We start from the raw sequence: 26,133 nt of genomic DNA, 5'->3' as shown, positions 1-26,133 counted from the left end.
CTGTGACTGAAGTTATTATTATTAGCACTTTTAACATTTACTCTTAACATTCATTCAGATCATTTCTGATAACTTTAGGTACAAATTGTATTATAGCAAATGACCATAGTAATATAGTATATGATAAATCCAAACTTTTGAAACAAAATCATTATTTCACAAAATATTCTTGTCAAATTGGAAAACAATGTCACAGAAACTAGGTAGACCTTATAAGATCAAAATGGGTACATGTTTTATCCATAAAAGATGACAACAAACATATTAAGAGCATGAAATAATTTATCTATGAGATTTATGGATAAGGGAAGAATTTAGGACCCAAGAAGCTATAGAGAGCATTACAAAATGTAAAAGAGAGAATTTTGATTATATAAAATTTTTTTAAAAATTTCATAAACCAAAATTACAAGAAAAGTTAAAAATTGGGAAAATATCTTTGCAACAGGTATGTCTGATATAGGCCTCATTTCATAAAAATAGAGAACTGATTCATGTTTTTAAAAATTCAAGTCATTCCCCAGAATTGGATAGTTTCAATTGTTACCTATTGAAGAAATTGAAACTATCTGTGGTTGCATGAAAAAAATGCTCTCAATCATTATTGATTAGAGAAATGCAAATTTAAAAACTCTGATGTACCACCTATCAGATTGGCTAATTTGACAAAGGAAAATGTTGGATGTCAGAGGAGATATGGAAAACTGGGTCACTAATACATGATATAGGTAGAAATGTAAATCCATACTACCATTTTGGAAAGCAATTTGGAACCATGTCTAGAGAACTATAAAACTGTATTTTTAATCCAGTAATAAAATTGCTAGGTCGGTTTTCCAAAGACTTCCAAACAAAAAGGGAAAAGGACCTGTTTATAAAAATATTTATAATAGTTCTTTTTGTGGTGGCTAAGAATTGGAAATGAATTCGTGAGTAGCTAAACAAATTGGTATATGATTGTAGTGGAATATTATTGTGCTATAAGAAATGACAAGTGAGATTATTTCAGAAAAACCTGCAAAGATTCACATGAACTGAAGCATAGTGGAATGAATAGAACCAGGAGAATATTGTACAAAGTAACAGCGATATTGTTCAATTAAGAACAGAATTGTAAATGACTTAACTATTCTCAACAATACAATGATCCAAGACAATTCCAAAGAATTAATGATGAAGCATATTATCTGCCTCCAGAGAAAAAACTGTTACTATTTGAAGCATGCTATTTTCCCCTTTCTTTCACTATTTTTCTTTTATTTAAGACATCTTGTACTGAATGACTAATGTGGAAATATTTTACATAACTTCATCTCAAAACTTTAAATAAAAATGTTTTAAAAAGAGAGATAAAATTTTAATATTGATTCATTAAGATTATTTTGTATAATTGCTTTCATGCTAATTTACAGATAGTTACAAACTGGCTTTTAAACCAACTCTAGCCAGAAAACTATTTTTCCATGCAATTCAGAGTGGAGAATGTGTTTTGAGGTACTTTGACTTAGAAGTGTTATGAATTTTTATAAAAACGTTCCAGGATTTCATGCGACCATGTTTTTATATTTTTAGACATTTTCACCATCAGGCCATGCAAAAATGGTGTACAGCTCCACAAACCTAAAGACAACTCCAAAACTTGGCTCAGTATCTAAATCCCATGATGTCCAGGAAGTTCTTAAAAAGAAACAGGTAACAATTTTAGTTGACATTTTGGAAATTCAAAAGAAAAGTCCTCCTTTTATTTGATGGAGAGGGGTTTCCTTTATTTTGCTGATGCAGTATCATTACTAATTTTGATTATTTAATGCTAAAATTAGAAAATCTTGATGCAGAGGTTCAAGGTTTCAAGTTACATACATTTTTTTATTCTTATAATTAAAAGAAGAAAAAATTCACATCCCTATTATGCATTTCATAATATGTACTAGGACAAAGAAAAGAGAAAAAGGACATAAAAGAGAAACAGGACATAAAAGAGAAACATTCTGATTTCTTGAGGACACTACCATCTTTCTAGTCACTCAGGCTCACAGTCTAAATGTCATCCTCAACTCTTTACTAACTCTAACTGAAACTATCTGTGGTTGCAGATTTTGTTGACAATTTTTGTTCTTTACATTGCAAGTCATTTCCCCAGTCTGGTCTATTCCCAGAACTAGCCTGTCTCCTTCATTGAACTCTCCCTTATAACAAAGGAAAACAGTTAAGTAAGTCTTACTGACATAGTGTAGGTCTGGATTGTTGTGTACACACAATCCCCAAAAGAGCTCTCTACCTAGAGCAAGAAACCTGTAGTAATCATCATCTGTTCATTAGGATCAAGATCAGTTATTAGCATTTAATCCAAATTCATTTGCCTTCTGGTATTGCTTTCACTTATATTATCCTATATATTGGGTTTATTGTTTTACATTATCCTGTACATTGGGTTTATTGTTGGAGAAATCTTACATTTCAAGAGTTAACACATTTGTTAAAGTTATAAATCCCCCAGTCTATAAGATCTTTGATGCTGAATATTAATGGAAGAGGAGAGACAGAATTAAGTTCAGATTTTGCTTATCTCTATTTCTTCCTTGTCTAGTTTAATAAGTTTAGAGAAGGAAAACGGAGCAGTGATGTTTTATGTAAGAGTTGAGGGTTTTACTGTTTAGATAATGCCTTTGGTTGTTAAATTATTTATTTCATACTCTTAGTTGTTTTTAGTTTACATAGTATCTTTCTAATTTAAATAAGCCTCTTTTTAACCAAATCTAATATTAAAGTGTTTTGAGATTTAATGAAGAATAAATACACATTCTGGCAAGCATGTTTGGGATTGATATTATTTCTGAATTACAGGAGTATCACACCTTTTGGATCCATTTCTTGTTAAAAATGATCATTTGACTTATTCATGAGTAGCTGTGATCCTTATGTATCTATAAAACAGATTATGTGTAGTGAATAAGTTACATTCACATAAGACAAAGCTTATCAGGCACTTTCAGAAAATAAATACATTTTATTTAATGGCTACAACTATATATGTTCAATAAATTTGGTTTAAAATTATTTCAAGTAAAATACAACTGAACACTTATTTTCTAATAAGCTCTGTATTAATTATAATAGAAATTCTTTCTGATGGGAAAGTCTTTCTCAGGTAGTGATTCTTTAGAAATAGGGTGAAATTATATTTCAGTAGCAGATGCTATCACTTAGGTTCTCTTTATGCAGGAGGCAATGAAGCTACAGCAAGATATGAGGAAAAAAAGACAAGAAGTACTAGAGAAGCAAATAGAATGTCAAAAGGTAAGAAGTTCATATTTTATGTCTATTATATTACACAACACACACTTGCACAGGTTTTTTTAAAAAAATTACTGATATATATTGTTTTGCTATCACCTTTATTTCCAAATGTATCTCTTTCCATTCTTCCCAGTGAGCCATTCTTTTTAACAGAATAAAAAGAAAGGGGAGAAAAAAACAGTTCAGTAAAGCTAACCAGCACACTCTCAACATAGGCAGTTTTTCATATCCATCACCTCTTACCTCTGTAAGGAAGAGACAGAGCTTGCATATAGTGTTATTTGCAAAGGTGTCCATTCTAGAAAACCTGTTTAATTTTTCAATACTTAACTGTATTTATTTTGTTAAGCTACAAATTTTGAAGATGTATTCAATTATATAGATGCTGATATCGAAGTTGGAGAAAAATAAGAACATGAAGCCAGAAGAAAGAGCAAACATAATGAAGACCTTGAAAGAGCTTGGAGAAAAAATCTCACAATTGAAGGATGAATTAAAAACATCTTCTGCAGCTTCTACACCATCTAAACTGAAGTCAAAGACAGAGGTAACCATGAATGTTGATTTTGTATGTGATTAGTAATTCCCAGTTTCTCAGATTTGCATGTGAGGAATAGTAAAAGAGGCTAGTGTCACTGGATTGCAGGGTACTTTCAGGGAAGTAAAAAAGACTAGAAAGGTAGGAAGGACTTTTAAAGCCAACAGGGTTTTGTATTTATCCTGAAGGTATTAGGTAGTTATTGGAGTTATTGAATGGGAATGGGAAAAGAGAGGAGACGGGGTTAGACATTAGAAAGATTGGTTTGATCTCTAATTGGAGAATGGATGGTAGTGGAGAGGAATTTGGGCAAAGAGACCAACCAGTAGGCTAGTATTGCAGTAGGCCGGGTATTTCATTAGAAAGTGTTTGGTGATAGTGTCAGATGAGAGAAGGGGCCCTATGAGAGATGTTAAAAAGTAGAATTGACAACCTTGGCAGTTGATTGGATATAATGGTTAGAGATGTTGTTTATCCTTCATTCTCGGAGAAGATCATGACATCAGGGAGGTGATGCCATAATAAGCAAGTGAATTGGATTTGACTGGAGATAGTTCCTGGGTGCCAGGCAATTGGAGTTAAGTGATTTGCCCAAGATCAAACAGCAAATAAGTGTCAAGTGTCTGAGTCCTGCTAACTCCAGGAATGGTGTTCTATCTACTGTGTCACTTAGCTGCCCCAAAGAGTTAGAGTTAGTAAAGAGTTGAGGATGACATTTAGACTGTGAGCCTGAGTGACTAGAAAGATGGTAGTGTCCTCAATAGTAATGGGGGGACAGCTAGGTGGTGCAATGGATAAAGCACCGGCCCTGGAGTCAGGTGTACCTGGGTTCAAATCTGGTCTCAGAGACTTAATAATTTCCCAGCTGTGTGACCTTGGGCAAGCCACTTAACCCCATTGCCTTGCAAAAAAAAAACAAAACCTTAAAAAATAGTAATAGAGGGACTTTCAAAAGAGGTTAAATTTGAGGAAAAGATGAAACATAAAATTTGAAATATCCAGTAGGCAGTGGGAAATCAGAAACTGGATGTGATGCAAGAGATTAGGACTTCAAAAATAGACCTGAGGGGTGGCTAGGTGGCACAGTGGATAGAGTACTAGCCCTGGAGTCAGGAGTACCTGAGTTCAAATCTGGCCTCAAACACTTAATAATTACCTAGCTGTGTGGCCTTGGCAACCAACTTAACCCCATTGCCATGCAAAAAAACTTAAAAAAGAAAAAAAGATCTGAGAGGCATCTATTTAGAGATAATCACTAAATTCATTAAAGAAGCTGAAGAGACTGCATATAGAATATGTAATATATATAGAAATATGCATATAGAAGAGGAGAAGAGAAGAAGGCACAGGATGCCCTGTGGAGCATCCATGATTAGTGAGCTTGACTTAGTTGATGATTTTCAAAGGAGTTTGAGAAGTAGTCAGAAAGGTAGGAAGAGAACTAGGAGAAAGACTTGTCATAAAAATCTAAAGACAAACAGGAATCAAGGGGAAGATTGTGATCAAGAATGCTGAAGGCTACAAAGAAATCAAGGGTATGAGAATTAAAAACTTATAAGGTTCAGCAATTAAAAGATCCCTTAGACTTCAGAGAGAGAGAGCAATTTCTGATGAGGTCAGAAACTAGTCCTTTGTCTTGGTCACATGATTTTGATCTCTCCTTTTAATTTTAAAAAATTGTTATGACATAATATTTATTTATTTTCCAATTATATACAATAGTAGTTTCTACCTATCATTTTTTGTTGTTTTGAACTTTACAGTTTTCCCCCACCCCCCCCTACAGAAGGCAATCGGATAATGTTTAAATTGTTTTCATGCTTTACATTGACCAAAATTGAATGTGATCAGAGGAAAATCTTATCCTCAAGGAAAAAAAAATATTAGAGATAACAAAATTATGTAGTACATTAGACAACTTTTTTTAAAAATTGAAGGTAATAGCCTTTGGTCTTTGTTTAAACTCCACAGTTCTTTCTCTGGATACAGATGATATTCTCCATTGCAGATATCCTAAAATTGTCCCTGGTTATTGCATTGATGAAATGAACAAGTCCATAAGGTTGAACATCACCCCCATGTTGCTGTAAGGGTGTACAGTGTTCTCCTGGTTCTGCTCATTTCAATCAACATCAGTTCATGCAAGTCTTTCCAGGCTTTTCTGAAATCCCATCCCTCCTGGTTTCTAATAGAACAGTAGTTTCAATTACATACATATACCACTATTTGTTCAGCCATTCCTCAATTGATGGACATTCACTCAATTTCCAATTCCTGGCTACCACAAACAGAATTGCAATGACTTTTTTTGTACAAGTGATGTTTTTACCCTTTTTTTCATCATCTCTTCAGGGTATAAATCCAGTAGTGGTATTGCTGTATCAAAGGGTATGCACATTTTTATTGCCCTTTGGGCATAATTCCAAATGGCTCTCCAGAAAGGTTCAATTAGTTCACAGCTTCACCAGCAATGTATTAGTGTCTCAGATTTCCTGCATCCCTTCCAACATTAATCATTGTTCTTTCTAGTCATAATTGGCCAATCTGAGAGATGTGAGATGGTACCTCAGAGGTGCTTTAATTTGCATTTCTCTAATCAGAAGATAATTTAGAACAATTTTTCATATGGCTATGGATAACTTTGATTTCCTCATCTGTAAATTGCCTTTGCATATCCTTTGATCATTTGTATGACATAATATTTAAAGGAAAATCAGGGATTTGAATGACATAATATTTAAAGAAAAGTCAAGAACTCATTCATATCTGTTTTCTTATATTAAAATACTAAATATACCACAACTTTGCAGATGCACTGGAGGTTATGTTTATAGATAAAAGATGTCAGGCATGAAAATTGAGAATTTTAAATGTGTGTGTGTACTTATATATAATTGATTATATTCATGATTATTCATCTGAAAGGCAAATAAACTTATAATTTTATTAGAATTTTTTTTTTAAAAATAAAAACAGTAACAGAATTGAGATCTATAAAGAAAGCAAGCATGCTATCTAGAACAAAATATAATTTTGCTCTTACCAAATCATATCTGAAGGATTCTGGTAGGTTCCAGGTAACATTTTTTTAAAATTTTATTTATTTAAAGCATTGGGGGTTGAGTGACTTGCCCAAGGTCACATAGCTACACAATTTTTAAGTGTCTGAGTTGGATTTGAACTCAGGTCCTCCTGACTCCAGGGCTGGTGCTCTATCCAGTGCACCATCTAGCTGCCCCCAGGGTACCATATGTTAAGAAAGATGTAGGTAAGCTAGACTGTGCCCAAAGGAAGTGGTGGTGAGAGCAATGGAAAATATACAATCAGAGCTTTGATGAAGGGAACTAGGGATATTTAGCCAAATGAGGAGAATAATTAGAGAGAAATGTGAAAGGTATTATGTCAACTATCTGATGGGTTGCCATGTAACCAAGATTAGACTTGTTTGGGTTTGCCCCTCTGAACTTCTTGGAACCAAAAGTGTTGGGTGGAAATAGCAGAGATAGATTTAGAGGGGGGGAAATTTACTTTCAGTGTCGTCTATACAGGATTGAACCAAATGTCTTCGATCTCTGCCAGCTTTTGTATTCTATGATTTTGTAATTATTTTCACATTTGAATTACTACTTTTCCTTTCCTCCAGAACTGTTGGCTACTATATAATTGGCAGTACTGGTTGATTTTTGTTCTGTATAGCAAATATTCCAATATGCTGTAAGAAAATTATCAAATTTTTTTTAGACATTTATTAAACGTTTATTTTAGAAGCTTTTAGATTATAAAAATTTCTCTCAGAGGAAAGAATTTATTATTATTATCATTATTATTAATCATATATGATTACATATTATTTACATGAATATTGTAATTTATGAGAATCTTTGAAGTCCGTGCTGTCACACCTTTTAAGAAATTTTGCTAACATAGGCTTAATAAAGTAGACATATTCAAAATTCTTTGGAGCAAAATATTATGTATTATATTTTAAAAGATTATGCTTTCCTGTTAATTTTTTTAAAGGCACAAAAAGAGCTACTAGATGCAGAATTAGACTTCCACAAAAGACTATCTTCTGGTGAAGATACAACAGAATTACGGAAAAAATTAAATCAGTTACAGGTTGAGGTAAGATTGAGGAAGAATTAACTTTTTTACCAAGATAATGTCTCACTATACTTTTTTGTTATGTCATTCATCTTTGATGATTGACCCAAGGTTAGAGACTGTACCGTAACTTCAGCTTTTTGTTCTTGTTTAGGCTGCACGTTTGGGTATTTTGCCTGTGGGTCGTGGAAAAACCATGTCTTCTCAAGGCCGAGGAAGAGGCCGAGGTCGTGGAGCAAGAGGAAGGGGTTCATTAAATCACATGGTGGTGGATCACCGTCCCAGAGCAATAACAGTTGTGGGCTTCTTTGATGATGAGAAAGATGAATTACTACAGCATTTCTCAGTGAGTTTTTCATGTATGATGAAAATATAAAGACAATTGTTCAAGATTGGAAATAAATTCCTCCTTTCTGTGTTTCTTCATAGCATTCTGTATATAAATGTGGGTTGCTAGTTACATTTGAAAAATTAGTTTTAAAATCCTCAATATGCAGTTTCTGAGTTGAAGATCATAAAGAGAACATTTGCTTTTTTATAATTCCATAATGGAACACATAAGTGCATTTGTTTTAACTTTTTTCCCCTAGAATATATTGTATTCATCACTTGGGCTACCCACTTAAATCAGTTAATTTACAAAAGGGAAATCATCTGCAAGAAAAACCAAACTCATGGATAGAGCACTGGTCCTGGAGTCAGGAGTACCTGAGTTCAAATGCGGCTTCTGACACTTAATTACCTAGCTGTGTGGCCTTGGGCAAGCCACTTAACCCCCTTGCCTAGCAAAAACTGAAAAAAACAAAAAAACAAACTCATGGGATAAATTGGTTAAGGGCTTCACTAGGTTTTGTTATGATACATGTGCTCCAGTGTTTGCTTTTCAACAACTGTATTCAGAAGATAGATAGAGAGATAGATATGTAATGCTATTAACCCAGATAGTTTTGATTTATGAGCAGACAGTATGCTGTCTTCCTATTATCCATTAGATGTCTTTTTTCATTTTTCATCTTTTTTTGAAAGAAATACCTTTAACCTTTTCCAAGCTGTTACATCTTTGTAGGGAAATCATGAGTTCAAGGTTCCTGCTCTCTCTTCAGTGCATGAATTCCTGCCTGTCCTTTCTTTTGTGCCTGTTACTTTTCATCTGTTCCACTTACTATTCATTCTTGGAGATAATAAATTTTCAAAATATAAAGGTTGTTTTTATACACTATTGAAATTTATCATATGGGTCACTTAAAATCAAAAGTAAATGTTTAATTTTCATTTGTTTTAATGGTTTTTTTAAGGGTTTTTGTTTTTGTTTTGCAAGGCAAATGGGGTTAAGTGGCTTGCCCAAGGCCACCCAGCTAAGTAATTATTAAGTGTCTGGGGCTGGATTTGAACTCAGGAACTCCTGACTTCAGGGCCAGTGCTCTATCCACTGTGCCAACTAGCCGCTCCTCATTTGTTTTAATGTTAAGAAAATCTCTTTGCCACACACATTAGACAACTAGACATAATGCTGATCAGTAGCTTTGCTAAAGTGATACTGATTTGTGTAATGCAAATTTGCCATAAATTTGAGTCTTTGAAGAACTTTTTAGTTGCAGAAGCCAGGAAATCCCATGGGTAATAAATTGCATGTTGTAAACAGTGTTACTGACAGAACCAGCTCTTGTTGACGTGCATGAGCCATTGTTATCATGAATTTTTCAAACCTATTGTTAAACTCAGCCAGTGCTCAATTTAATCAGTTTCTGCATCAGCAATATTAATCATCCTTTAAAATTACTGATGTCTGTATTTTCCTTACATTTTCATCTACTTTAAAAGATTGTGGCTTTAATAATGAATATTTGAAAACAAACTTAATTATATTTTATTCTGATGGTGCTATTATGATACTGGGCAGAAAGACTAGAGTAATTACACATTTGTCAGAAAATATCCTAAAATTTTCATTTGGGACTGTTTAAGCAGCTAAGTGGCATAGTTGAATAGAACAACTGGGCTTAGAATCATTTTCCAAAGTTCAAAGACTTAATCATGTTCTTGAATTCGGCTCCAGCCTGAGACACTTACTAGCTGTGGGCAGGTCACTTAATCCTATTTGTCTTAGTTCCTCATTTCTAAAATGAATTAGAGAAGGAAATGGCAAGCTAGTCCAATATCTTTACCAAGAAACTCCCAAGTAGAGTCACAAAGAGTCAGACATCACTGTAACAACTCAACAACAACAGCAACAATTCTGATTACCACTTAATGATTCAGTATCTGAAATCAGACAAGTCAGTTATTTAAAACATTTCTAGATAAAATTTATTTATCATTAATATAATAAAAATCAAACTGAACTAAAGGTGTAAAGATCTTGGCATTAAGATTTTAAAATTGGTTGAATACTAGAACCAAGATGAATAGCCATATAGCTTATGAGCTGCTCTTGCTGTATGATATGCATAACCCTACTTTGTATATGCATTTTTCTCATTATTCTGATTAAACAAGATCAATTGGCATTCAGAAAGCACAAAAATTAGTTAAGCACAATGTAAGAACTTTGAAAAATGTAAAGTTTGTTACTGAAAGCATGAAGAGTTGATTATATTAGATAAGTTTGAAGACATTCCATTTAATAATGGTAACAAATTTAATTCTTTCCCTTGAACTTTATTAAATATATTACTAGAAAACCTAATTCAACATTTTTATCAGACAGAAACAACAATGAAAGCATGTTAAATTATTTTGACTTATGAGAGCCATCTATTTAATCTTATAAGTAACTTCATCATGGTTAGCTTGTGGGAAAAAATGATCAGTTAAATGAAATTTCCAAGATGAAATTGATTTGAATGATTTTCAGAATTTTGTAGATAATAATAATAATATAAAATCAAGCTATGTTCCAATCCCTGCAATTATATTAAAACCTAAAAAGATAACACTATTGCTGTCAGAGGTATTAGACTAGCTAAAGAAAGTTTCAACTCCATTTGTCAAATCACGCTTGAATTACAGCCATAGGTTGATAACAGATACAAATACGTGGCACAAATCAGTGAAAGTATTCTGTGAGATTTAATTGACTACATGAAATTTACAGTAAAGAATATAGTTTTATTTTTAATTGTGTGCTATCTGATCTTTGTATTAGTAAAATTTATTATAAAATTATTTATATATACACAAAGAAATATTTCTTTTCAAAAAAACTGGTTGTTCAAGAATCAGCACAAAATTGGTTCCTGAAGAGTATCTTAGACTTCATTTTAATCATATAACAGTCATATGAAGCAGTCATATAGAACACTCTCATTAAAGTATTTATGGACATAGAGTCTAGATATTTACTATAGTCAAAAAGTGGAAGTTCTTTGGGGAGAGAAGATAAGAATAAAGTAGAATGAAGTTTTAGAAATAAGTATTCAACTTTCAAAACATTTTGATATGATGCTGTAAAAATGGAAGGTTCGTAATTGGTGGAGTACCTTCTAATTAACAAAACTTGTTATATCTCTTCTCTTTGGAAAGAAGATGTGTGTATGTATGTAATGATAGAAGAAATTTATCTAGTGTGTTAGGAATTTCAAAGATATAAACACACATATCTCATTTGAATCCTATGATAGTTCTGTGAAGTAGGTATCAGAAATTATTACTATCATTTTATAGATGAGGAAATTGAAACTCAGAGGTGCTATATGGTTGGCCTGTAGACCCAGCTAGTAAGCCTTTGAGACAGAATATGAACAATATAGTCTTTCGTTCACTATATCATGCTACTTCTCACAATAAGTATACATTCTATAGTAAACATGTTGTTTCAGCAAAATTTAATGTTGAAAATATTTTTAGATATTTGAAAAAATGTTTAAAATACCATGCTTGCTTAAGGACACTTGATAAATTTATCATGAAGTTGACAGTTATACTTATTGGAATTCTCAGTATATTTATACTATTTATATGAAACTATTTTTTGAACTTTGACTTTTTCTTCCTGGAAGGGAAATTATTTTCTATTTGTTAAAATTGATGAGTTTGAAATTACTGGAATCATCCACTTTCTAGACTTCTTATTAAATATCTTGTACATTTTTATTTCACAGAAATTTGGAGATATTGAAGATCTGCAAGAAGAAGAATTTCCTTTAAGTATAGTTTTAACATACAAGTCTAGGTCAGAAGCTGAAAATGTAAGTAGAACATGGAATTTTGTCTAAGGGACTGTGATGAAGATTAATCATTTTGTATTGGCTTAGTATGACATAACACTTGGTCATGTCTAAAACATTGCAACAGAAATAGCTAGCTAAGGGGCGGCTAGGTGGCGCAGTGAATAGAGCACTGGCCCTGGAGTCAGGAGTACCTGAGTTCAAATCCGACCTCAGACACAATAATTACCTAGCTGTGTGGCCTTGGGCAAGCCACTTAACCCCATTGCCTTGCAAAAAACCTTAAAAAAAATGCTAGCTTTTTTTAGACTGGTTTTTCTTTTAAAAATCGGGGGGGGGGGGGCAACTAGGTGGCGCAATGGATAGAGCACTTGCCCTGGAGTCAGAAGTACCTGAGTTCAAATCTGGCCTCAGACACTTAATTACCTGTGTGGCTTTGGGCAAGCCACTTAACCCCACTACCTTGCAAAAAAAAAACCCAAAAAAACAACTTTAAAAAAATCCTGGGAATGGGAAAACATTCTAACTTTGATTTTTGAAAATTTGCTCAAAATGGATTAACTGTTGTATCTGTTGTCTGTATTGTGATATTTCAGTTTTGAAGTCAGAAGAAAAGAATTCTCAAGTTTCTAGGAGGAGGAAAATGTTTTTGCATATGTTACATTCATCCCATTAAATGTCTCTAATTCCTCCCCATCCCCCATCTTGGACTTTATAGGGCTTCATACAAGGCAACTGAATACTGCTGCTGTAATTACTGCAGACTTCTCATATAGCAGTCATCCTTTCCTTAGAACTTCTCCAAGCAGAGGTTGACCCATTCTCATCTTCCAGTTTACTTAAAAAAAAAGTCTTTAGAGAATATTCTCCACTAAGGAAATGATACTTCATGTTTTATCTAGAATTCTTGCAATTTAACATTCATTATCTTCTCCATAATTAACTTCTCCATAATCTAATTCAACTCTTTGTGTGTGTGTATGTGTGTGTGTGTGTGTATGTGTGTGTAGTTTTAGGAATGTGTAATACATTTCTTAAATATAATGCTCTAGTGTGACCCTTTCTAGATGAAGATTTTTATTTTAAGCAAGAAAAAATATTGTATATTGTATTCATAAATACTGCCTTCAATCTTAATTAGGTGAGTTTATAGCCAATAGATAGCGTATATTAGACAAGGAATCTGTACAATCAAATAAAGATTGAGTAGAAAATTTCATTTGTAACTCTTAAACTGTCATCTAAGTGTTAACTATCATTATGATAACCATGGCCATGCCATGTGACCTAAGTCAAATCACTTCTTTTTTTGAACCTGAATATTTTTAATGTGAAAAAGGAGAGAATTAGACTAAATTACTTAACTGCTTTCTTACTTTAAAATGCTAAATCTAAGACTTTGTGTGTATGATATAATTAATATCCTATTAACTAGATCTATAGGTAATATTTTTAATCAAATATTTATGCTGCTGATATGTTTACAGGTCTATATTTTTCAATATTGGTTTTAAGAATTTTTTTAAATGGATATTATTTTTTTAAAAAATTGAGTTACTGTCAGGTGTATTAAGCATGTTTACTTATGTCATAAGCTGGTGTTAAGAGCATTCATTATTCAGTGAGAACTTATGTTTGGGTACTTATTTACTAGTGGTCCCAGGACTCATTCCTAAATCACAGGAAATGCTGTGAAGAGATTTCCTGGAACTACAGGGGGAGGGACAGGTAATAGATTTGACATATATCAAATATGAATAGGTTTATTTCATGAACTAGTTTATATTGAAAGAACCTCAACCCAGGGAAGACCATAGTCTTTTCAGGTTCTGACTTAATCCTATAAAAAAAAAAGAACATTTCCCTCTGTTTCATTCTAGCATCAGGCCACAATTCAAAGAATTGTCCATTCAATTTCTGTAGTTTAACAGTTCTAACAGTATATATAGATGTAAATAATCTCTCTTTAGTGAATGAAATATGCTGCTATAGGGTAGATACTCCAGGTAATAGGGCTTGAGTACAGCAAAACATTGAGAATAATTCATTGTCATTCTACAGTTGGGGGGGATAATGAAATGGGCTTCAAAATACCTTTGATTCCTCTCTTTGATTTATTTACTTATGTCTTTTGTAACTTCAAACAAGTCTTTAAATTTCTTCATTCTGTTGTCTTTTTAAAACAGCTGACAATTACTAGAGTATATATAGTACTATTATAATCTAATATAGTATAATAATAGTATAATACTAGAGTATAATAAAATATAATTGGAAAAATATTGCTTATGTAGAATAAATAGCACCAAAGCTCCAGCTCAAAGTCAGTTAGAAGAGGACAGCAGTCACTATGACCAGAAAGGACAATACTCAATATTGGAAGGGATGTGGGAAATCTGGGATACTAATGCATTGTTGGTAGAGCTGTGATCTCATCAAACCTTTCTGGAGAGCAATTTGGAATTATGCCCAAAGGGCAATAAAAATGTTTATACCCTTTGATTTGAGCAATACTACTACTGGGTCTATACCCTGAAGAGATCATGAAAAAGGGTAAAAATATCACTTGTACAAAAATATTCATAGCAGCCCTGTTTGTGGTAGCAAGGAATTGGAAATTGAGTGAATGTCCATCAATTGAGGAATGACTGAACAAATTGTGGTATGTGTACGTTATGGAACACTATTGTTCTATTAGAATCCAGGAGGGATGGGAATTCATAGAAGTCTGGAGGAACTTGCATGAACTGATGTTGAGTGAGATGAGCAGAACCAGGAGAATATTGTATACCATAACAGCAAAATGGGGTTTGATGATCAATCTTAATGGACTTGCTCATTCTATCAGTGCAACAATCAAGGACAATTTTGGGGTATCTGCAGTGGAGAATACTGTCTGTATCCAGAGAAAGAATTGTGGAATTTGAACAAAGACCAAAAAGCTATTCCCTTTAATTTAAAAAAAAATGTAATTTTGCTCTCTTATATTTTATTTTTTTTTCCCTTTAAGGATATGATTTCTCTCTCAACAAATTCAGTTTAGATCAATGTATAGCATGGAAACAATGTAAAGACTAACAGACTGCCTTCTGTGGGCAGTGGGGGGGGGTTGAGTTAGGGGGGGAAAATTATAAAATTCAAAAATAAATAATTTAAAAAGGAGAAAGAATGCTGAATTTCAAGTCAGAGGACAGGGATTCAAAACCTGGCTCTTTTTCTTAATATTTGTGTATACTTGTAACTTTTCACTTTCTTTAAACCTCTTTGGGCCTGTAAAATAAGGGAGTTATGTAAAGATGTAAACATGTAAAGATCCCTTCTGATCCTAAATCTATGATGTTATGATCAGAATTCTTTACACCAGCACTAGATTAGACTTGGCTTTATTACTTTCTTTTTTTTTTTTAAGGGTTTTTTTCTTGCAGGGCAAAAGGGGTTAAATGGCTTGCCCAAGGCCACACAGCTAGGTAATTATTAAGTGTCTAAGACCGGATTTGAACCCAGGTACTCCTGACTCCAGGGCCGGTGCTCTATCCACTGCACCACCTAAGCTGCCTTACTTGGCTTTATTACTTTCAACCAGATTCTTTTAAAATCTTTTTTCTATCAGTGCTGGAATCAACTTAGAGAAATAAAAGTAATTGGAACAGCACAAGATTGTTTTGCTATCAGGTAATAAAATGATAAAATGTCAATGGGACCATGGAAAACGTGAAAGACATTATGGAAGCAATATTTATAACATTTCAAGCTTTTAGAAATTTGCGGATGTCAAATAATTATTCCAAGAGATTAATATGTGTATCTTAAATCTTTATTATAATGCTAATAAACTTTTTTGTTTTGCTAAACATCATAAAGAGTTGGTTATATAGGGCATTTTTTAAAAATAAAAAAGGTATGCAGCATGGTTTTAAGCTTTAATAGCACTTAGGGATTCCCTGTATATCCATTTCTGGCTGTAACTATTTAGCACTTTTATTAACAGAGTATGTTCGAATCATATCTTTGACATCTAAAAAATACACTATTTAAAGGAATTAAGTATTTCCTATATTTGAAAGTTTTTTTCTTTTTTGTAATATATTATAGGCTGCAAACCAAGGATCAAAATTCAAAGACCGCAGACTACAGATATCATGGCACAAACCCAAGGTACCATCTATATCTACAGAAGCTGAGGAGGAAGAAGCCAAGGAAGAGGTAAATAATTTTTAGTTTAATTAGGCTTCATTTTACTTTTTGTCTTCTTGAAGTAGAAATAAATGTCACATTTTGAAGAATGAAATTCAGTTCACTTCAAAGGGCATTTAATAAGTGTCTCTTTAGGTCAGGAACTAAAGTAGGCATTTGAATTACAAAGATAAAAATGGAAGTATCCCTGCCCCCCCCCCCCCTTCTGTAGGGATTGCAGTTTTTATTCACTTTCTCTGACTCTCTGGTTGAGCTGAAATAAATTAATTTCTCCTTGCTCTCCTTTGCCATTTCCAAATTTCTCTCTACTTTCATTCTCAGTACTTTGAGATTCATTCAAACCACATCCAAACAAGAATTTCATAGCTCTTGTCTACTGATCTCTGAATTCACCCCTCAGTGAATAGTGATTAACTGGCAGTCTTTCCTCCCTAATTCCTGACTTTGTAGTAGAAATTTCAAAATATATATTGATAATCCCTTTAATTCTTTACCTCCCAGTTTCTCAACCTGTTCATTTCCCATGATCTATTCCTACTTCAGCTACATACAGATATGATTTTATCCTTGATTTGACCATTACTCATTAAGTATTCCACTTTGTGTTCATAAACTCTGAAATTCCCTTTTCTGATCAGTCTGTTGTCATTTCACCTCTCCCTTTGCCTAGTACCCTCAGACTCTGTTCTTCATTTCCCTATCTTGACCCCTTTTTGAACTACATCTTTACATTGTTCTTATCCTATCATCAATATTGCCCTTTCAAACTTTATCTCTAGATTGTTTCTACTATTAGCTCTCTTTACTCCTACTCACCTGTTGTTGAATAAAACTGGAAAAAAAAAATCACAAAACCATGTTGACTGGATCCACAACAAATTTATATGATTTAATCTCAACTGGACCTTCGATACAGCAAGACAATCCTTTTACACCTCCTTAAATGACTCATTTTCCCACTGATCATACTGACTTCCAAATTTTTCTATCCCACTTCAAGCATTCTATAGCTATCCTTATCTTCTCAGCTGAAAACCTTACCTTATGCTTCACTGAAAAAATAGGCTATTCACCAAGACCTTCCTCTTCCCTTAGATGGCATCTTCTAGGTTCCTTCAACTACTATTTCCTTCTTCACCCCTGTCTCATCTAATGATGTGACCCTTTACCTTGCCAAGGCAAACCCCTCTACATGCACAGCTGATCTAATTTATCCCATCATTTCTGGCATATTGCCCCCTTCTTCATCTACAGTCTCACTTCTTTTCCATCTACAGACCTAACTCATCTTTTGCCCGTTCTCAAAAAAATACTCTTGTGATCCATCCATCCTCACTAGCTATTTTCTAGTCAGTATCTCTGCCTTCTTCTCTAGCTAAGGGGCAAGAAAGAATTAGGAGTCAAGGATAGCACCTGTTAGCTGGGGGAGAAAGTAATACCCTATATAACAATAGATAATTAGTTCTGGATATGTTTAGTTTAAACTGTTGGGATAAAAAAATTTCCTTGAGAAAACTGTCATTCATACAAAAATGTATGACATTTGCTTCTCTTTTCATGACAGTATTTTGCCCTGGTTCTCCTTGAAGCTATCTGACTATTCCTTAGTTTGCTTTGCTGAATCTTTATTCAGGTTAAGATCTATGACTGTGGATATTTCCCACTAACTTATGTCTTTTTTTCTCCTTCTATACTGATCTTATCAGTTCCCATTGATCCAATTATTGTCTCTATGCAGGTGATTATCAGTCAGTTATACTTATCCATATCTTGTTGAACTCCAGTCTTGATCTCCAACTCTGTATTTTATATTTCAAACCTGATATCTTGAAAATATCTTAAACTCAAACATGACTCAAACTGAACTCATTATCTTTCCCCTCAAACCCTTCCTTTTTTCTCACTAACATTACTTTTGAGACTCACTAGACTTCCAGACTCACAATCTCCTCATTCTCCCTAATCCTTTATATCCAATCAGTCACAAAGGCCTGTCAGTTTTTAGCTTCAAAACATCTTTCCTGTATAGTCCCTTCTCTGATGCTACCAAGACACTGGTCTAGGTTTTCATTACCTCAAACCTGGGTTATTGCAATAATAATAATAATAATAATAATAATAATAATAATGATAATGATGATAAGCTGTTTAGTCTGCCTTTTTGAAGTCTCTCACCACTCTAATTGTCCACTCTGCTGTCAAAATGATCATCCCAAAGTACAGGGTCTCACTACATCACCCGCGGCTCTCCACTGCCACTACTCAGGAAACTCCAGTGACTCCCTTGAAATGGTTCTAAGAATCAAGTGTAAATTCCTCTGTCATTGAAAGCCCTTCATAACCTGACTGCCCCCAATCTTTCCAGTCTTCTTCCACAATATACACATTTGACTAGTGACACTGGTCTCCTTGCTGTTCCATAAATGAGATGCTCTACCTCCCAACTCTGTTCATTGTCACTGACTCTTCCTCCCCCATGCCTGAATATTCTCCTGCCTCATCTCTACCTTCTGACTTCCTTCCAAATCCTAACTGAAATACCATTTCCTACTGGAAGTCTTTCGTTGTCCTTTTTTCTAGATTATTTCACTGTGTTTTCCAATTTGTCTTGCACACAACTTGTACGCCTTTGTTTATATGTTATCTTCATATTATGTTGTGAGCACCTTGAGGGTAGGGGCTGTCTCTTATCTTTCTTTGTGTATTCCAGTACTTGGCATAATGATAGGGACCTAGTGGGTACTTAATAAATATTGAATGGCTGACCAAATGGCTTTCAAGGAATTTAAATTCTTTTGAGGAAAGAATATCTATCAACAAATTAAAAATTATTTGTAAGGTAGCTACTATGTGCTAAGCATGAAAAGGCTCAGTGGTGGTCAGACTTAAGTCAAAACAAGGACCACTGAACCATACATAGAGATCCCTGTGGATCACATATTGACTTAGAAAACCACATATTAACATGATAGGTGTTTTTATTTATTTTGTCAAATATTTCCCCTGATTCAGGCCATACGTGAGCATGTTGAACTGCATGTTTAACTTTTTTGTAGTATATGGAAAAATTAAGTGAAACCTGACATATCCTGGCTTGAGCCCTGTCAGGTCACTTAACCTTTCAGGGCTATAGAATCCACTGAAGATAACAGCCTTTACTCATGATAAATGAGAACACTGGTTCTGTGGATAGCATTAACCTCAGACATAATCTTCATTTTAACCAATTATTTGAACTTCTTTCTCTTTGCTTTTAAGTAATAAAATTTATGGCTTTTAATTTTCCCCTTCCCCTCGGCCCGCTGGTGGAAATGGTGGGAAGCAACATAATTGCTACAGATTTGGAGATGGGAGATAAAAGGAAGAAAAACCAGTAACTAGAATAATCCATATACAAAACAAATCAACTTCTAAAATATTGATAATTAACTGTTTCCTACTACTGTGTTCTCATTAACTGTAAAATGCTGGTTTAAGCTGAATTACAAATCATATAAATTACTTTAAATGTTTTTTTTTTTCCAAAAAGGAAACCTTTGTTTGGAGAGGTTCCTAACGTACATATAAGATTTCTTATTAAAATAAGTGTCACAATGTTTTTGTCATATTTGATTCCTCACTCCACATTTCTGGTCTGGTGACAAATCTTGGTTCTACTTTCATAACATCTCTTCCATATGTCCCCCTCTCTGCAGTCACACCATGGCTTCCAGAGATCACACACTTAATCACCTCTTACCTGGACTATTCTAAAAGTTTTCTGATTTGGTCCTTCTACCCCAGGTTTCTTTCTCTTCATTTGCAATCCATCTTTCACTCAGTGATTTTTCTCATATTTTGACCATGTCACCTCCTCACTCAAACTCCTTTTTATGTCTAGACTCTGGCTTTTAAAATCCTAATAACTTGGCCCTTTATTATCTTTCTAGTCTCCTAACATGTTACTTCTTCCATTTTACAATCCAGCGTCACTGTACTTCATTTTCTCACATAGGATTTCATCTTGTTTCTCTGAACTGTCCCCATGTTTGGTATGCTTTCCCTCCTTTCTCTATTTTTTACTTTCCCTGACATAAGATTCAGCTCAAATCTCACCTTCTACAGGAGACTTTCCCTAGTTCCCACAGCTGGTGGCACTTTTCCCTCTCAAATTCCCTTCAGTCTGCTCTGTTTTTATCCTGTATGTACTAGCTATTTACATGTTGTCTTCCTCAGTAGAATGTTAGTTCCATGAGGACAGGGATTGTTTTGCCTTTTTCCCCCCTTTTTCATTGTTTAGCACAATGCCTTGCACATAGTTAAAAGCTCAATATAAATGATTGACTGAAAGAAAACTTGAGCAAAGAGAATGGCTTGGAATTTAGAAACTTCTGATTCCTAACTGGACTTCTTTTAACTAAGGTATCTAATCTATATCCTAACTTGAAATGTATTGGCTTTTAAATAGACCATGAGTTTTGTATGCCCCACTTAATTAGCATTCTTTTGTACCTTTACAGTAAAGTGACTGTACCTTCTCTTTCTCTAGGAAACTGAAGCTTCAGATTTGTTTTTGCATGATGATGATGATGAAGATGAAGATGAATATGAATCTCGTTCTTGGCGAAGATGAAATCTGATGGGAGCTGTATAGTTTTAGGAATTTTGTTTAGAAGAACAACTTTTTAAAATTATTTAAAGACGTCATTGAGCCAAAAATTTTTATTTTTTTTCTTTTCAACATAGGTTTAAAGACAGCAAGTTTGCTATTTAAACACATCTCATAACTGTATGTGATATTAAAGCAGCCAAAGGCCTAGTGACTTTTTACACATTTCTGAAGATCCACAAGAGTCGTATGGGTGTTCTCTAGAGCCTTATTTTCCACACCACCTGTTTTTGATGGTGTGGGATTATGATGTAGATGACAGGGTGTTTAGAAATTTTATTTTGTAATATAATCTGCTGATAAAATTTCATTAAATGTCAAAGTAGCCTGGAATCTCGTAACTCTCAGATATTATGGATGGGGTCGTCACACTATGGGAGATATTTTTGACTAAACCTTGTTTTAAGATTCATCTTGAAAGAAAAATACAATTTGTTTTAATTTTTTAATATGGAGGAGCCTGGCTTGTATTCAGTCTGAATTTTTTTCAGAGTTTTTATATGAACCTAAATTGTACGATACATATAATATAATCTTCCACAATACTATTTCAATGTAAATTACATCAAATCTTGTATGTTCTCTAAAATGTTGTGTGACATTGCTCGCTCCATTGATGTTCCCATTCTGTCATTTTTCCAGTCTCACCTGAACCTTCCCAGGTTCAGACTCAGTTCACTTTGCTTTTATTATTTTGTCAGTATTGGTTCAGTCCCTGCTCTTTGAAAAATTCTACAAATCTGAGACAGTTATGCCCATTGGTTTTCTCCCCTCCCCTCCCCTGCACCTGAATTAATAAGCCAAACGTGCACAGTATTGAGAGAAGCTCATCATCTGGCTCATGAAAAGCTGATCCCTCCTTAATAAAAAAGACTTTGAACTAAACCAGCACTTGGAACAGTTAAGGAATATTTTCATGGGCATAGCAAAGGTTTTCAACATGTGTGTTGGAATGCTGTTGAAAGTTGCAGTTTAGTTCTACATAACCTGAAAGGTTTAATACCTTTTCCTGAATTTAATACATGATGGAGAAGTTGGGGTGGTGGGTGGGGTTGACAATAACACATTCTCTAAATGGAAGGTAGTAACTTGGCTTTGAATAGAAAATGATGCATTTTCATAATTTTGTGGCTTTTCATTGTCCATGAACATATGTGCATCATTTTAATAGGCAGTTTTCTTCACTGTGTGCATTTTTACTGTACACTTATATAGAGTAGATTCTATCTGTTAAGTAAAATATATATGTAAATTTAACGTCCTTGTGTTCTGAATGTTAGATGGAACAGTAGAGGAGCGACACTACACTGTAACAACCCCTGGAGAAATTAACCGTGATTAATATAATTGAAGTATGTCACTCAAGAATATGCACACCTGCATTTATCTATGGTTCTCATTCATTTATGTGATATGAACATTTGAAGCTTCTTTGAAGCTTCTTGGGTGTTCACTTTTATCAGGGATTATATTTTCCTTTGGCAAATACTATTCTTCAGAGCAAAAACAGTCAAGGAACTTAAAACCAACAGGATTCTAGATTTACTTAGCCATAAGAAGTTAAATCCCATATTTGTATCATCTGTGTTTCCTTTACATCCCATTTTCCTGCAGTGACATATGAAACCAGGATCCCTTTTAAGTTTTTGTAACTTTCCCTTCCTAAATGAAGACTTCTCTTTCTAGGTTATTAGGGTATTTCTACTAACATTAAGGTTAAAATGACCTTATGAAAGAATGAAAATACTAGAATGGGGTACCTAGAATAAGCAATCTTGCTCCTCTCCCATCACCTCTAATGACATTTTCTTAATGTCTGTGGCTCAGTCAGTATATATTTTGAAAGATCCATTATTGTGAATGTTTTGAGTCCTGACAGTTTAAAAATGATAGAGGGAACAAAGGATTTATATATTTTTTGTATAAAGTTTTTCTTAAACTGTATAATTTTGTAAATAATTTGGTTTTTTTGTGTACTAAAACTACCAGCGTATAGATTTCAATAAGAATTGTTGTATTTTTGTATTTGGAAACTGAAGATTACAGTAAATTAATGGAGCTGTAAGAAAAATTTCGGTAGACTGGCACAGTTCAATAGAATGGGATTCCTTTTCATATGATTTTTTTGACCTCTAAACTGACACTTTGCAATCTCAGTTCAGAGAGTGAGCGGATGAGGGAGGTGTTTGGGTTTTTACTTACTGGGGACAAAGAAAAGAAAATGGAGAGGGTTAAAGTGAAGAATAGACAGAAGTCAGTTGTGAAACCCTTGTATAAACCTTTTCAGTGCACCCTACTATTTCTAGAATACTCAAGCATCCTAAATATTATTTCTGGGGATTTTAGAAAAGATTTGAGCCTCTCAAATGAATTCAAATACAGGCTGTTTATATTATTCAAAAATTGAAGTGATGATTTAGCAATAAAGTAGCTTAAACATTTTCCTATATGAGATATTTTTTCAAAATCTTATGAATTTTTTTTTGTAAAAGCAGGTAACTACTGTGACTAATTTTTCTCTTGTTGGTAGTTTCATTTTATGAAATAACACAGCCTCTGTAGTATATTCTACTGTTCTTCATAATGCGCATGACATCTTAATAAACAGCTGATCATTAAAAGAAAATGATACCAACCTACTTGCTCAGCTTAGTTTACCAGTGGGTTGCTTCCCATGCTCAAGATTCAACCCAGGGATATATATATAGAGTTTCCCTCAATTTCTTCATGTTATAATTTTAAGACAAAAATTTTCAACAGCTAAAATAAATTGGAAAACATTGTCCTGTTAAAATGAAATAGGTAATGACAGTGATGGGTCATTAGTACAAAAAGATGGAAAAAAATCATGTGAAAAGGAATCGTGGTTCCTCTTGATGTATAGGATGCCTGTATTATAGTTTTTTCAAAATTGTGACCTTGTGTAATAGCATAATAGGAGATATTGTTGGATTTCTAACTGTTTATACATTTAAATTCCTATATGTAATGTTTGTTTTACTGATTACAACCTGAATTTCTAAGAAGCATGTTGACTTTTGCAATAAAGATACAATATGGAATGGTTCAAAATTGGAAGAAAAAAAGTCAAAAAAAAAGTTGGCAATTTAAAAGAATTTGGAAAAAAAATCTAAGAACCATTCCAAAAATTACCATGAATCACAAAAAGAGCTGTAACTCTGGCTTCTTCTGGAAAGAGAAAGAGAGAGAATGTGTGTGTTTGTGCGCCTGTGTATGTGCACATGGGGGTACATCTGTGAATGTGTTTATATGAGACTGCTGTGGATGTGTGAGATAGTAACAAATGCTGAACTTAAGAACTTGTGGTCTTCATCTCCTTCAAGTGCACTTATAAGTAACCTTTTAAAAAAAGGTTGGTATGTGTTCACTTTTCTCCACTTTATAGATTTAGCTATATAGAACAATAATATACATCCATCAGTTACATTTATGAAAAGAAAACTAAAAGTACCTTGATTGCTGTCCACTGTGCCTCTCAAAAGTAGGAATTTCACAGACTTAAATAGTAAAACAATAGCTTGCAAGTGTTAACCAAAAGATGTGACTTAATTTATCAACTCTGTTATACTTTGTAATGATGGCAAAAACATTTTACCTCACCACCTGGGAACTAGGGAGCAGTGTATGGTTTTAATGATATTAGTTATTTTCTCAGTGTTAAAAATGAATATTTTTTCAAATTCCATAACTGATGTACATTTAGAAAGAAGGGAATAGAGAAAAGGCCTTAATCTACAAATAAGTAAATCAAGAAAAAGAATTTAAAAATAAGCAATATTTTAAAAGCATCAATACTTTAAATTTTATTTTTATTTTTAATTTAAAATGTCAACTTTATGAAATCTTGGAAATCCTGACTTGATAAGTGGAACTTACTCTGTTCAAGAATGAAATTAATTTCACTGTAAGGATAGCTATTGAAACATGATTCCTGGATTAAATGATACTTTTTATAGTAAACATGATATGTTTAAGTGTTGGATTTTGAGAAGGAAAGAATGATGGTTTCCTTTATTCTTACAACAATATTTCCTTTTGTGTTTACTAATATGATAGAAGCAGACCAAACTGACATTTTATATTGTACTTAGTGAAATGAAATAAGCTGCCTTATGGAATTTTGCAGTAACTCCTAGGTACCTATTAAATGCTGTTGATTGACATTTGACTATTGAAGAAAAAGAGACAAATTTGTTTTATTGCTGGTTGCTTACCTTCCTACAGGATCATCTACCATTTGGCTTCTTACCCAATACAGCAATGAACCTTAGGTTAATTAATCCATTCTAGCCTTCTGAGTAAGGCTACCTGATACAGGTGAGACTACGGGCAAGAAGATTCTTGAGAATTAGTGCTAGCCATTTGGAGTTAGTCTAGTCTTTTTAATCTTTACAAGCAAACTTAGAAGAAATTGTGTTCCTTTCTCTCCTTTATTAATGTTCTGTTCTCTTTATATCCTTAATCTAGAAAGAGGCTTAATTTATTCATGTTCTGTCCCTCTTCATTTCAGTCATTTTGTATTTGTGTAACTTTTTGTGACCCCATTTGGCATTTTCTTGGCAAAGGTACTGTAGAGTTTTGCCATTTCCTTCTCCAGCTCATTTTTACAGAAGAAGAAACAGAGGCAAACATGGTTAAGTGACTTGCCTGGGGACATATAACTAATAAGTGTTTGAAATCAGGAAGCTGAGTCTCTAACTTTACTGTATCTCCTGTACCACCATGCTATCCTCATCATCCTTAAAAGTGGATCAAGAAAGCTTAACTAAAGAAATCAGCACAGACATGTAGTGATTTATTTTTCAGTTATAATTGACTTGTTTGAGATGAAAAGTAAACATTTTTCAATTCACTAGTGTTTTCCAATTTCCAATTCAGAGTATGTGGGCTAAAAGTTAGTATAAAGCTGATCAGAAGTATGCTGTTTTTCACAAATTTTGTATTATAACTTCTAGTGTAGAAAAGTCATTGAGCTCTTCTGCCATATTTTGTTGACCAAAGTAAATTTTAACTCCAACTACTTTATGGAAATTATATAGGTGAATTTATATTTACAAAGTGTTTTGAGATGCTTAGGAGCAAGTGATCTATAAATTAGAGGGGGGAGTGTTTAAGAAATTGGATTAATGTGTTTGGCATTTTTAAATGTTTTAAGTCCATTCTTA

General features: G+C 33.5%; 1 protein-coding gene across 3 annotated transcripts in view; it reads left to right on the top strand.

Annotated features, from left to right (window-relative positions):
- The window catches only part of RBM27 (RNA binding motif protein 27), a 72,202-nt gene extending 48,087 nt beyond the window's left edge, over nt 1-24,115 (top strand). For all 3 annotated transcript variants that reach the window (XM_074212691.1, XM_074212692.1, XM_074212690.1), the window contains 8 exons: nt 1,573-1,692; nt 3,223-3,297; nt 3,680-3,844; nt 7,856-7,960; nt 8,094-8,285; nt 12,040-12,126; nt 16,198-16,308; nt 20,828-24,115. In XM_074212691.1, coding sequence (XP_074068792.1) covers nt 1,573-1,692; nt 3,223-3,297; nt 3,680-3,844; nt 7,856-7,960; nt 8,094-8,285; nt 12,040-12,126; nt 16,198-16,308; nt 20,828-20,911 — 939 coding nt within the window. In that variant the 3' untranslated portion in view covers nt 20,912-24,115. The remainder of the gene's footprint in view (nt 1-1,572; nt 1,693-3,222; nt 3,298-3,679; nt 3,845-7,855; nt 7,961-8,093; nt 8,286-12,039; nt 12,127-16,197; nt 16,309-20,827) is intronic.
- The last annotated feature ends 2,018 nt before the right edge of the window (nt 24,116-26,133 follow it).

This window comes from Macrotis lagotis, chromosome 1 (assembly GCF_037893015.1).
Source record: "Macrotis lagotis isolate mMagLag1 chromosome 1, bilby.v1.9.chrom.fasta, whole genome shotgun sequence".
Classification (NCBI taxonomy): domain Eukaryota; kingdom Metazoa; phylum Chordata; class Mammalia; order Peramelemorphia; family Peramelidae; genus Macrotis; species Macrotis lagotis.
The sequence above is the reverse complement of the archived record's forward strand: the minus strand, read 5'-3'. Positions and strand labels throughout refer to the sequence as shown.